This window comes from Scyliorhinus canicula, chromosome 4, assembly GCF_902713615.1.
Source record: "Scyliorhinus canicula chromosome 4, sScyCan1.1, whole genome shotgun sequence".
Taxonomy (NCBI): Eukaryota; Metazoa; Chordata; class Chondrichthyes; order Carcharhiniformes; family Scyliorhinidae; genus Scyliorhinus; species Scyliorhinus canicula.
Window position 1 is genome coordinate 222,483,491 of NC_052149.1, and position 13,793 is coordinate 222,497,283.

At 41.6% G+C, this 13,793-nt stretch overlaps 1 protein-coding gene across 2 annotated transcripts in view; it reads right to left on the reverse strand.

Moving 5' to 3' along the window:
* Positions 1–368: 368 nt before the first annotated feature.
* Positions 369–13,793, reverse strand: part of LOC119965399 (NEDD4 family-interacting protein 1) — a 59,723-nt gene continuing 46,298 nt past the window's right edge. For both annotated transcript variants that reach the window (XM_038796131.1, XM_038796130.1), the window contains exons 5-8: positions 13,179–13,303; positions 8,466–8,532; positions 1,910–2,021; positions 369–1,013 (exon numbers count right to left, since the gene is read on the reverse strand). In XM_038796131.1, coding sequence (XP_038652059.1) covers positions 1,918–2,021; positions 8,466–8,532; positions 13,179–13,303 — 296 coding nt within the window. In that variant the 3' untranslated portion in view covers positions 369–1,013; positions 1,910–1,917. The remainder of the gene's footprint in view (positions 1,014–1,909; positions 2,022–8,465; positions 8,533–13,178; positions 13,304–13,793) is intronic.

Below are 13,793 nucleotides of genomic sequence, written 5' to 3' on the forward strand. Positions count from 1 at the left end.
CAAGTTCGCCTTGAGTGTCAGTTAGGGTTCGCCCAGAGGTGGCAACCGTTCATCGACTTCTTCGCGGAAAATTAATCGTCAGCAGAAGGGGGGGTTAGTTTAGCTTAGAGTAGGGGGTTAATAAAGGTGGGACCTGTAAGGAAGGGAGACGGCCTTTGCACTATGTTTATAGTTTCATGTACATTGTTTATTTTGTTATTGTTACAATACCACAAATACCTCAATAAAATGTTTGTTAAAAAAAAAATTAGGCAGCATGAAAATGCATCTCGGGAACGAGGAGAAAGAAATAACATTGCTCAAATTATGGAAGGATAGAAACCAGTGGAAGTGTTTGTGGTTTTCACTGAACAGGCACTGCTCCTGAAGGCTGTTATAGAATTCACATTTATTAGATGTTCTGAACTATTTACAGTCATATACTTGAGAACATAATAAAACCAGAAGGTACAGTCCAATAACTCTTGGCAGAAAGCACAAAAAGTGCATTAGCCTTTTCTTAAAATGTAGAAGAGTGGTTCAGCAAATGATAACACATCATCTCACCACTTTACAGAGATCCGAAGCTCCAAGGAATACAATTATTTTAAACATATATCATGACCAGCATTATTTCTACACTATTTTGTCTTCTTAAAATCCATTGATGGTAAAGCCCAAAGGAAAAAAGTAAAGCAATTGTGCCCTCTATTGGCTAAAAGAGCAAAGTGCATGCTAGGTAATGACTACAAATGAATAAGGCATTGTTAGTACATCACAGACCAGTTTTGCGGTAGCACTTCAACAGTAGCCACTAAAACAATATAATGATTACAAGTTCTCAGCATTCACTATTAAAATTGTACATCTAAAAACAGATACGAAACACTGTCCTCATTTTTCTTTTAAATGCAGTAATTTATCCATCCCCCCTTTTGTGTCCCAGCTGTACGGTCCACTTCCTGCAGGTGTCAGTTGCTAGTGAACGAGTTGTTCAATCTACGGATGCAGGAAATTACTCTCCAGGAAACCATCTGTAGTGGGGAAGAGAAAAAGGACATTATAAACTATAATGAGACCCATTCTATTTTCAGGCAGAACAGGAGAAAAAAAAACCAGCAAGAGGATTACAGTACCACCATCAGACCTGGAAGTATCCAATGCTATACAAATACAGGACAGTGAATAATGCAATTCTCTGAAAAGATAGATCCTGTATTACATTCCCTTCCGATCATGTGATACTGGAACCTTTCATCTTTTAAAAGCTGGCATTCTACTTCCTCCTCTCGTTTTGACTTCAATCACAAACAGCACAATAGTGCTGCTAAAACGAGAAAATCAACACCTCCTGTTTATGGCTGCCTATTCTCACATCCAAAGCACATTTTCTTCTGCTGTAAAGATGAACTTGGTGCGCGGACAATGTTGCAAATTTCAAACCAAATTTGGCCACTGCACTCTTCCACCCCTCCCTGCAGGAACTAAAAGATTGCAAAACAAATGAGCTGAAGAAAAAACTCTTTCCAATTTCAACTTTGAAAATGCAAATATATTTATAAAAGGAATGTATAATACCAAATTGTTTTACGATTCGGTTTTGAGCCGAGGAATTTTATGGGATTGACTGGACAGCTCGATATCTACTGTGAACCTCAGTATGGTTGAGAACATAACAAGCCTCCTATATTGAGCTGCATTTAAAAAGAAACCAGTCTTTCAACACCAACGTAATTCTGTGCCGCATAAAGATTAACCAGGTTACATACTAACAAACTAATTTACTGGCTGTTTTTCCTCATCGTCTCCCCAGGCTTAAAAAGTGGCATGTGCATTTGAATAGAGTAGACAAAGTTTCCTGAAACCTTGTCGCCCGAAAAGCAACTATTAGCAATGCAAGGACGTGAGTAAATTGAAATCAGTAACAGACCTTTATTCTCAGTAGATGAAAAGGACCCTAGTCCTTGGCAGAGAGCCGAAACTATCTGGCATTTTCCGAACCTTTGCATAATTAATGAATCCTCGAAGGAAAAGCAGAAATCCTGCAAGATAATTAGCAAAAATATTTCACAAATTCTTCTTGAAATGGAAATAATGATGCAGTTGTATAATGGTTCACCAGAATATATTGAACTGTTCACTCACTCAATACTGGATAATTCAGCTGCTATCTGTCCAGTTGGTACAATTAATAATACAATCTGATGTAATACAAAGCACATCAGAGGGATTTTTAAATTAAAATATAAGGCCCAGCTCATACCAACATGAAACCACTATGGTCTCAATTTCCTTCAATCAACAATGGGTCTTACAAATCCTAGAACCCTACTTTATGGAAATAAGATTCCCAAACTGCCGCAAGAGAAATGTAAAATTAGTTCCGCAATATCATAGAATTTGCAGTGCAGGAGGCCATTCGGCCCATCGAATCTGCACTGGCTCTTGGAAAGAGCACCCCACGCAAGGTCAACACCTCCACCCTATCCCCATAACCCAGTAACCCCACCCAACACTAAGGGCAATTTTGGACACTAAGGGCAATTTATCATAGCCAATCCACCTAACCTGCACATCTTTGGACTGTGGGAGGAAACCGGAGCACCCGGAGGAAACCCACGCACACACGGGGAGGATGTGCAGACTCCGCACAGACAGTGACCCAAGCCGGAATCGAACCTGGGACCCTGGAGCTATGAAGCAATTGGGCTATCCACAATGCTACCGTGCTGCCCTAATGGGATATATTGGGATTCAAGCACTGAATCAGAGGACAAGTTAAGTTGGCTTAATCTACTGGATGCAGTTTGGTTCTTCCGTAGCAACAACTTAATAAGCAACAGCCAACATAGATTTATAGACTGGAAATGTATGGCACAGAGGTCAGCTATTCAGCTCTCTGTGCCATCCAAAATACCAGCTTTCGGCTCTTGGTCTGCTGACTTGTAGATTACAGCACTTCAAAGTGCACATTCAAGAATTCCTCCACCATCCTCTGGGTGAAACAATTTCTCAACTCCTCTCTAATCTTACCCTCAATCATTTGTAATCTATACCTTTTCATTATTGACCATTCTGTTAAGAAAAATAGGCCCTTCCTAGTATCCCAAGTAGGACCCTTAATTTTATAAACCTCAGTGAACCTCCTCATCACCCAACTCTACTGCAAAGAAAATAATCTCAGCCGATCCAATCTTCTTTGCAATCAAAATGATCTATTCTTTGTAAAATCTTAAATCTCTTCTGCACCCTCTCTAGTGCAATCACATCCTCCCTATAATGCAGCAACCAGCACTGTACACAGCATAAGCTGTGGCCTAACTCAGCCTTTGATTTGGTCCAGTATTACTTCCCTGCTCTTATATGCTATGACTTAGCTAACAAGGGTAAGTTGCCCAAATTATATTTCATCACCTTATCTACCTTTCCTGCCATCTTTCGAGCTGAACACATGCACACCAAAGTTCCTCTGTGCTACTCAGTATTCTACCAATTACTGTGAATTGTGAAGTGATTTACTTGTGCATATTTCACTTTAGTCTACTATATAGGCTGCTCACAATGCTGTCTCTTCTACATTGGGGAGAGCAAATGTAGACTGGGTTACCTCTTCACGGAACGCTTCTGTTCAGTCCACAAGCATGACCTCAATCTTCCGGCCACTTGCCATTTCAATTCATCACCTTGCTCTCCTGTTCATATTTTTGTCCTCTTCCTGCAGCAATGCATCTTCCAAATAGGCCTTCTGGACTCAACATTGAGTTCAACAACTTCCGATGATGAACTCTGCCTGCCATTTTATATTTTCTTCCCTTAGTGCCAGTGTTGTTAGCAGACCTTTATTCTGCTATTAACTCTGGAGCAATGTTTTTTTCCTTTACTCCTATCATTACTATTCCCATCACCTTTTGTTCCATCACATCTTGTCACTTACTCGCCCCTGCCCCTCAAACATACCCCGACTTTCCCTTTTGTTCTCTCTAACTCTCCTCCCTTTTGCAACAGCATAAAATCCATCACATTTTTACCTTGCTTCATTTCCAAAGAGTCATATTGGACTCAAAACGTTAACTGCTACTCTCTCCCATCTACCGACAGATGCTGCCAGTCCTGCGGAGACTTTCCAGCACTGTTTTTGTATATACCCATGCCTTGTTCGCCCTCCCAAAATGCATTACTGCCCTCTTCTCCAGATTGAATTCCATTTCCCCCGCGCATTGACCTGTCCATTGATATCATCCTGCAGTTTACAGCTTTCTTCCTCACTCTAAACCACATGGCCTATTTTTGTATCTTCTGTAAACATTTTAATCATGCACCTATATTTACATCTAAATAATTGATATTTACTGCCAAAAGCAAAGATGTAAGCTGGACACTGTGGAACTACACTGTATACAGCCTTCCAGTCACCAAACTTTCAACCTTTATCCTTTCCTTCCTGTCATTGAGCCACGTTTACATTCAATTTGTTACTTTCTCTTGGATCCCATGGATCTTTACTTTTCTGACTTGTCTGTGCAAGAAAGTGTAGATCAAACGGCCGCTCAGGCTAGTCTATAAGATCATGGCTGAGATTCTGCATGGACTATATTATACTATCCCTTAGTGCTTAAGTGATTGATCTCAATCACAAATATACTCATCAGATCTCTAGTAATCTGCATTTAACTTTCACCTCGCACTCATCTTTCATAAAGTTTATTAACAGCAATATATTTATCTATCCACTGGATCGCTCAGCACCGGATAGTTAAATGTTGTTTGAGTTCTAATTATTTTCTGCTTTCACCTCTCCTCTTCAAATAAATTTAGAGTAGCCAATTCATTTTTTTCCAATTAAAGGGCAATTTAGCGTGGCCAATCCAACTACCCTGCATATCTTTGGGTTGTGGTGGCAAAACCCATGCAAACATCGGGAGAATGTGCAAACTCCACACGGACAGTGACCCAGAGCAGGGATCGAACTTAGGACCTCAGCGCCGTGAGGCAGCAATGCTAACTACTGAGCCACCGTGCTGCCCACCTCTCTTCTTCTAAAAGTTCATGCTTGGTATTAAGTATGGACAATCCATTTGAGAAGCGTTTGTACCATTCAAAATATTGAAAGTGTGCTATATATTTTTACACTTTGTCATTTACATCCTGTCAGATAGGGCTGTGTTCCAGGGAAACATGAATATTGTGAATGGTCATTGGTCAGCTTTAATAAGATTTCCAACATCCTTTTTGCTAGACTTTGCGAGATGCAAAATTAGTGCTACGTGTTTGGAGAGCAATATTGCTGACATGGAATTTTAATGCAGGTGAGTGACCCAGTATGGATGTCAAATTGTTACATACAGCATCTAATGGTGCTTCATCATGTTGTTATGGAGCATTTATGAACAAAATTACAGTCCGTGTCTCTCAAAATGCACAAAAGCTGAATAATATTAAAAACAAAATCACAAGGACTACATGCACTGAATTTATTTTTGTCTTTTGCAAATTTTCTTCTTTAGTCAATGTTGTGGCACATCCTCTGGACAATGGCTGCTCTCTGGGAGCTTGTCTCAACAATGAATGTTAGTGAGCTATTCAGCTGCCAGAGGCACCAGGTAGTGGTGGGGCGGGGACAATCACAGTTGCGCTGATTTCCATTCTGATGCAGTCCATGGATGCAGGCTTCCAACAGGGGTTGTTGGATAATAATTAGGAGCAAAGCTTTTGACCAAATCTCTTTCCTCACCACCACAATCACTGTCCCCACCAGTACATTCTCCCTCAACTCCCAAATAGTTAACTCAATGACAACTATTACATCTAAGCCCCAGGACATCACTGCAGGAGCTCATCAGGGTACTGTCCTAGGCCAAACTACCGTGAGCTGCTTCAAATATGACCCACACTCCGTCCTTAGATCAGAGTTGGTGATGTTTGCTGATGATTGCAGTATTCATTGCAGTACTCATTCATGGCTCCTCAGATACTAAAGTACTCATGCCCCATCAATGACCTGGACAACATTCAGGATTTGGCAAGTAGCCAAGCAAAGACCATCTCCAATAAGAGACAGAATCTAACCATCTCCCTTGACATTCAACAATATTACCATCACTGAATCCTCCCACCAGCTATACTCTGGAGATTACTATTGACTAGAAACATAACTGGATCAGCCATATAAATATAGTTTGTCTGCAGCCATAGAGCAGGTCTCATGCCGGGAATTCAACAGCAAGTAAACTATTTCCTAAGTCCCCAAAGGCTGTCCACCACCTATTTTGCACAATTCAGGAATATACTCCTGAAGTGCCTGGGTGGACACAGTTCCACCAACTCTCAAGAAGCTTGATGCCATCCAAGACAAAGCAGCTCTCTTGATTGGTACACCGACTCAGTGGCAGCAGTGTATAGCATCAAGATTCGGCAATGTGCCAAGCCTCCTTCCAACAAGAACTTTCTGTCCCCACAATCTATGCCAGCTCGAAGCACAAGGACAGCAAATAAATTAGTTCATCATCTGCAACCTCCCCACCAAACCACACACCATCCTGACTTAGAACTACATCACCATTCCTTGGAATTCCCATTCCACCGGCACTGTGGAAGTATTTACACCACATGGACTGCAGCAGTCCAAGAAGGAAGCTCACCACAACCTTCTCAAGGGAAATTAGAGATGGGCAACGAATGTTGGCCGTGCCAGCAATATTCACATTCCCATGAATGAATAATGTAAGGGGGAAAAAAATTAATTCAGTGAGACCAGCAATTGAAACTGGAACCTTTCTGATCTGTCTCGAGCAAATATGCACCAACTGTTGGGTCATTGGATCAAACTATAATTTTTAAACCAGGTTTCTGCCAGTATAGAAGGGCAGGGGAGTGGACCTGACTAAATTGTTTTTGCAGAGAGCCTGCACAAACACGGCAGGCCCTTCTGTGCTGTAATAATTCTAAACTTCAGGAGCAGAGTTCACAGAAACAACATTTTCCTGGAGTATTTCTTTGATATACTAGGCAATTTTAAAAAAAACTATCATTTAAAAAATGTGAATATAGATTTACAGCTTTGCAGTTTTATTCTACAGGACCATTTAATCATTTTTACGGTGGTTTATTTCAGCTGGTGAGTTGTTCAAAACTCTCTGAAAGAGTTATTTAAAGGTGAAGAGATAATGATATGAAATTAAACATCACAGGCTCAAATGTTTCATTTTTTTCCGACAATTACAAAATGAACCTAATAAACAGGTCTGTTCTCAGAATAAGAAACCGTTTCACTTCAAGCGGCATGCAATACTACGATTCGCAGGATCAACAGTTATTTTGTAGATGCAATCAACCTCCCAACATATTGTAAATGTTAAAATACAGATCTTATTGTAAGATGATCAGAAAATACTGGGAGGACAATAGTGCTGACATAAAATTTTAATGCAAGCCAGTGTCCAGCTCAGCACTGGTGTCAAACTGCTGTACTCAGCTTCTCACATTTCCCCTTTAATCAAGTCACTTGTGGGAACAGCTAAATGGCTTAATATATTTTTGGAACATGTATAATAGCTCTTAAACTATACTAAAAACTGAACTAACATCACAGCTTGGAGGAATCAAAATTGTGTACTTCCATGGAGCTCTCCATATCCTACTCTGCAATTATCCATAGTGAGGCAACTGCATGAACACACAGAACTAGAAAATATGGTGACAATGTACACAAAGCTGTGGTTAATTTTCTTCATACTGGATGAAAAGCTTTGCCTTTTCAAGATGCTGTGCTTTATGGCCTCGGGCAGAGCATACTCTTGGTGTGGCTAGGGCATACCACCCTGGGATTAATGTAAACTACATAAGCATTCAACAGATTATGCTGCCTGAAATGTTACACAAGCCGTACCCACCCCTCATGAATTTGTGAAGCTTATTTTTCCTCATTTTATAGGCACCATTCACTTCCCCGAATGCTGTGCAGAACTCTCTTGTCAAGACAGCTGCATCTCTCTCTCCACCCACCAGTGAGAAAAAAAACTAAAATTGTTACTTTCTCTGTACTTCAACATTATATGCATGCAGATCAACAGCATATTTCTCCTTTCACTCCATCATCGAAAACACAGCCTTCAGCTACTACAGCCATGCATTATGAATTAATTTCCAAAATGCCTCTTTTTTGCTAATCTTTTAAAAGCCCCAAGATTCTCTCTCAATACCTCGGCCATATCCTCTAAACACCTTTTTCCTCTTCCCTCCTTCTTTGACACCTTATAAAGCTTGAAATGGACGTGCAAATGAGAACTGCATTTCAGAAGCACACATGAACTGCACTGGAATTTCCTCCCCAAATAAAGAACTGCCTGGGTCACCAAATGGACTTCACAGATCCTTAATCCGGTATCGGAGAAATATCAAGTTAAAAATTAATGCCGTCAGGGTCCTGTGACTATTTAAAAAGAATGCTTAAAAATATGAATGTTTATAAAGATTAAAACTGCACTTACCCAGGACCAGGAAAACCCACCAGAGCCAGTACTGACCATCAAAATAACCAGGAAAATAAGTGGAGAACTGAAAGACAGAAGTTTAAAAAATAAATAAAAGTCTACAAATGTAAGAGAACTTTAGATACTGGATGACAGTACTGTAGTGACATTTTGCATCAGCAATAAAAATATAAATTCATGTGCGTTCAGGTAGCAATATTTTTTTCACGAAAGAGGAAGCAATTCCCACTTAGCGATCTCTCTATAGAAACCCATAATCCTCCCATAACGCAAAGAAATTACAATATTAATATACAAATCTACTGCTGAATTGTTTCCTTCACCACACAGTAACTGCAGTTCAAAAGTACTTCATTGGCTGTAAAGTGCTTTGGGATGTCCAGAGGTCTGGAAAAGTGCTACTTCTTTCTTTTTTGCGATGCAACTGGATTTTCCCTCGTATTTCAAATAATAGAAAGGAAATTTAAGCCCCTGGACTGAGTAAAAATGATTTTGAAAGTCATGAAAGAATGTGAACCAGGGTGGTACATGGTGAAACAGAATTTAAATAACCATCGAGACTATTGTTGGTAAAAAGACCGTCTGTACTCGATGCTGCCTGCAGCAGTGTGCAGTTTTAAAAGATCAATACCTTTGCTGCTGCCATAGTTCCAGGATTTGCAGTTTACTCATTTAACGACAGTGAATAGATCTCAACTTGGCTTACATGGAATTGGAGCTCTACTCAAGGACTGTACTGGCAATATTTGGATAGAATCGAAGCATAGTGTGCGCTAGAGATTGCGCACACTCTAAAGGTCACATGATTTCTGAAGCAACAAAACCTCTGATTCGCAGGGCACAAGGTCTGCTTATGGGAAGAACTATGAATCCACCTCAGGAAGAGCTTATTTAAACATCTCCAAATTATATCACACTAACAGCAAGTTCAGAGAATTTTCTGTCACGCCAATTTATGAAAATTATTTATTTAAATACTTTTGAGACTATGAGAAAGTTTTGATCTCTCCTTTTGGCTACAAAATCCAATTGAAAATTTATGTTCCTTGGCAACAGTTAATTTTTCATTCTTCTTCGTTGACCACTCGTTTGTGTGTCCACCGAAGAAACTCCACGTCACTGGTAATGGGTTCTGTGGGTCCTCACGTGGTGATGAGCCCGATCCTAGAGCCATACCTCCGACCGCATACTCGACAGGTGTTTGAGAGGTGGGTTTGGTCCTTGGACTCGATCGTTGGTATTCCTTTCCTAGGCTCCTTTTCTGGCTCTCCTCTTGGTGTGATCTCAAAGAATTGTTTCCATTAAATCAGGACGTTCCTCAAAGTATGTATCTTCTGAGCAAGGGTCTCTCAGGCATTGACATCTATGTTGCGTTTCCTGAGGTCAGCTTTTAGGGTATCTTTGAACCGTTTCCTTTGTCCTCCTCTTGTTCAGGAGCCTGCTTTGAGCTGGGCGAAGAAAGTTTGCACTGGCAATCGAGACTCTGGCATCCTAAGCATGTGACTGGCCCAGCAGAGTTGGTTATGGATAATAATAGTCGTGATACTGGTGGGAACTCTTGGTTCCTTCAAGGACACTGATGTTAGTACATCTATCCTCCCAGTTTATGCAGAGATTCCGTCTCAATGTGGATGGTAGCTCTCCAGGGCCTTGCGTCTGTACGTAGTCCCGGTTTCTGAGCTATATAGAAGAGTTGGGAGGACGACAGCCTTGTATACAAGGATCGTGGTTTCAGCATGGATGTTGCAGTCGAAGACTCTCATTTCTTTGGTACCCAAAGGCGACACTCGCAGATTGGATACAATGAAAGCTCTCCATGTTGATGTCAGCCTTAGATGAGATGCGGCTCCCCCAAGTTGGAGAAATGTTCCCTGTTTAGTAGGTTTTAATCCATTGATCTTGATGGAGGGACAGACTAGATCTTGCCCTGGGGTGGGTTGGTAAAGGACTGGAGTCTTCTTGAGCTTCAGGCCGAGACCGACTCTTCGGTATAATTCCACCAAGACGGCAAGTATGGTTTGGAGATTTTCTTCTGTGTGGAAATGGCATTATAAACCACGTACTGAAGTTTCACAAGCTATGTCAGTGTCATTTTCTTCTTGGATTTCAACCAGTTGAGGTTGAAATGTTTTCCGTCCATCCTACAGACAATGTTCACTCCATTGGGAAGCTGGTTCTTGACAAGGTGAAGGATGATGGCAATGAGGATGGAGAGACAGGTGGGGGCGATGCTATATTCCTGCTCAACTCTAGTCTTGACCTCAAAAGTTTGTCTTCTTTCCATCGGTGAGAACACCTTATCTAGGAGTCGTCGGAGGGTGTTGATGAATTTTCTGGACAGTCGGCCTTTGACAAGGTCTTCCTGGCATTTCTTGTGAAGCTGTCGAGCAGTGAAAATCACGTCCACTGTTCCATGGTTTGGTTGGAAGCCACACTGGCTTTCCGGAAGGATTTCTTCAGAAACTGGGAGAAGGCAGCATATGAGGATTTAGGCTATGATCATCGCGGCGATGACGAGCAAGGAGATTCCTCGTAGTTCCCACACTCTGTTTTATCTCCTTTCTTGAAGCTGGTTGCTATGGTGGCATCCCTGAGATCGGTGCAAATTTTTTCTCTCTCCTTGATTTTCAGGGACAGCTGAAGGAGATGATGGGTCATCTCTTCTCCTCACTGTTTGAAAATCCCCACTGGATTCCTGCCGACTCCTGTAATTTTACATTCTTCATCTGTTTAGTGGTGGCTTCGCTTCATCCATGCTTGGTGTGAGTCCAAGATCCCCATTGTTGGGGAGTTGGGAGAATTCCTCGAACACGTTCTCATGTGGGTGGCACAGTGGTTTGCAAGGTTGCTTCACAGCGCCAGGGTCCCAGGTCCGATTCACGACTTGGGTCACTGACTGAGCGGTCATGTTCAGCGAACATCTGCACGTTCTCCCCATGTCTGCGTGGGTTTCTTCTGGGTGTCCGGTTCCCTCCCACCAGTGCCGAAAGAAGTGCTGTTAGGTAATTTGGACATTCTGAATTCTCCATCAGCGTACCCGAACAGGCGCCGGTGTGGTGACTCAGGGATTTTCATATTAACTTCATTGCAGTGTTAAAGATTATCTATGGTTGTCCCATGATTCAGAAGTTCTTGCAAGTGTTCACTCTATCAAAGGCTAATGTTTTCTTTGCTTCTCAGAAGGGTTCCATCCTTACTCCGCATCAGTTTAAGGCCAAGGGGTATTGGGTTCAATAATTCCTTGGTGGTAAAGAAGAAGTCCTGGGTTTTTTGGTGGCCGGCGAGGAGTTGCAGTACCTTAGCCTTCTCAGTCCACCAGTGGTTCCCGATTTCCCTCATTCATCTTTGTATTTCTGCCTGTGTTGTTTAATGCATTCTCCTCTTTGCCTTGCTGGTGATATTGTTTTTCCAGACACGGAGAGCTTTCCCCTCCTTGTCGGTGAGAAGATGGATGCTGTGGTCGCTCTCGTCAAACCAGTCATGGTGTTTTCTGGTCTTGCAGCCGATGATTCCTTCACAGCTTGAGATGATGGAAGTCTTCAGTTTTTGTCCACCCCATTAGAATAAATACTTTGGAGATTTTGGTGGAGACACTGTTGGAAGTTTGCTAGCATGCTTGGCTCTTGAAGCGCTCAACATTGAGCTTTTCTGCGAACTGTTTCTTCATCTTCCACTGTTTCTTGTGGAGTTTGATGGACATAGAGGAGTGGATGAGCTGATGATCTGTCCAGCAGTCATGTGCACTGGTCACCACTTTGGTGATGAAGGCATCCTTTTGGTCTTGGAATCGGACAATGACGCAGTCAATCATGTGACAGTGCTTTAATCATGGATGTCTCCAGGAAGATCTGAAGTTGTCGTTTTGGCAGAATAGTGTGTTAGTGATGACAAGCAGGTGTTCCACACATTTGGCAAGCAACACAACCTCGTTGGAGTTGCAATTTCCAACTCCTTCCTTCTTGATTGTTCCTTTGCAGGTTGGGAGTCCTTTCCAACCCTGGATTTAAAGTCCCCACAGAGGATGATCTTATCTTCCTTAGGAATGTTGGAGAGTATGGTGTCCAGGATCTGGTAGAAACCTTATTTGGACTCATCGTTGGCATCAAGTGTTGGGGCATAGGCACTCATGGCCACTGCCTGCTGGCTATTGGCAAGTTGTAGATGCAGAGTCATGAGGTGTTTGTTGATGCCGACTGTACGAGTCGGTTGACAAGTTCCAAATCCAAATGAAAATTTATGCCCTTGGTAACAGTTTTAATTTCTCATTAGTAATACAAGCAGCACAAGAATTGGAATGACAATTTATAGAATGCACTCTTTGACTAATAGCTTCTGCCTGCCTTCATGACCTGAAAGAATCACTGATGGAACTGGTTGTGACAGCTTCAGAACTACATTTGTACCCATGCTGAAATATTCCCTTAAATAGACATGGTTAGCATAGTGTAGAAGCCACAATATTGCATATGACTGTGAATAAAATGTATTCTTGTGCTGTTACTTAGCTGACTTGATGCACAAATTGCGTAGCACCAGGCTCGATGGTCACAAAACCTGACAAGAAGTTAAAACTGTTACTAAGGAGAATACGTTTTGTTTTGGATTTTAGTCAAAAGAAAAATTCGACTTTAACTCATTTTATATTTGGGACCAACTTATTTTTTGGTTTGGATAGTCAACATTAAATAGGCAAAGAAACATTTCACTCACCCGAACAATGAGGATCCATTTAATCAGCGAGAGGCCAAACCCAGAAATGGCCCCATACCGACCAGCAGCTGAAGTGGTCAAACAAAACGATAAGAAGAAACCAATCCAGTTGAACAGGAATGCCACTGGGAAACAAAGGAAAGGGGAAAAATCATAGATTATTGAAAACACAACTTTCTGCATTTCCATCATTCTCAGATTTCCCCCCATTAACACCTCCCCATAGCTCGTAAATTTTAAATTTAGGGTGTGCAGATTTTTAAATATGCACGGTTGAAATTCTGAGAGACCCACTTTGCCAACCAAGTGCAGCAGGGCATTAGTTCTAGCCACCAGTCTACCTTGACCTTGTCCCAGATGGAAATACATAGAACAGTGTCAGTGACACAAGGGGAAGGCTGCCGGTGATATTTCTTGTAATCCTTGCTTGAGGGTCAAGAATTTCAGAGTGCCACTCAGAATCTGACACACTGCACGAAGATTGGATTGTTACAGAAAAATAATCTATTGTGCAGATACCAGTTTCCTAATGTCAGTTGACTACTACCTCGCACTCAGAGTAACATTTAATCCACTGAAATGCATCAGCCACTGAAATGCCTTTGTATTTGGGGC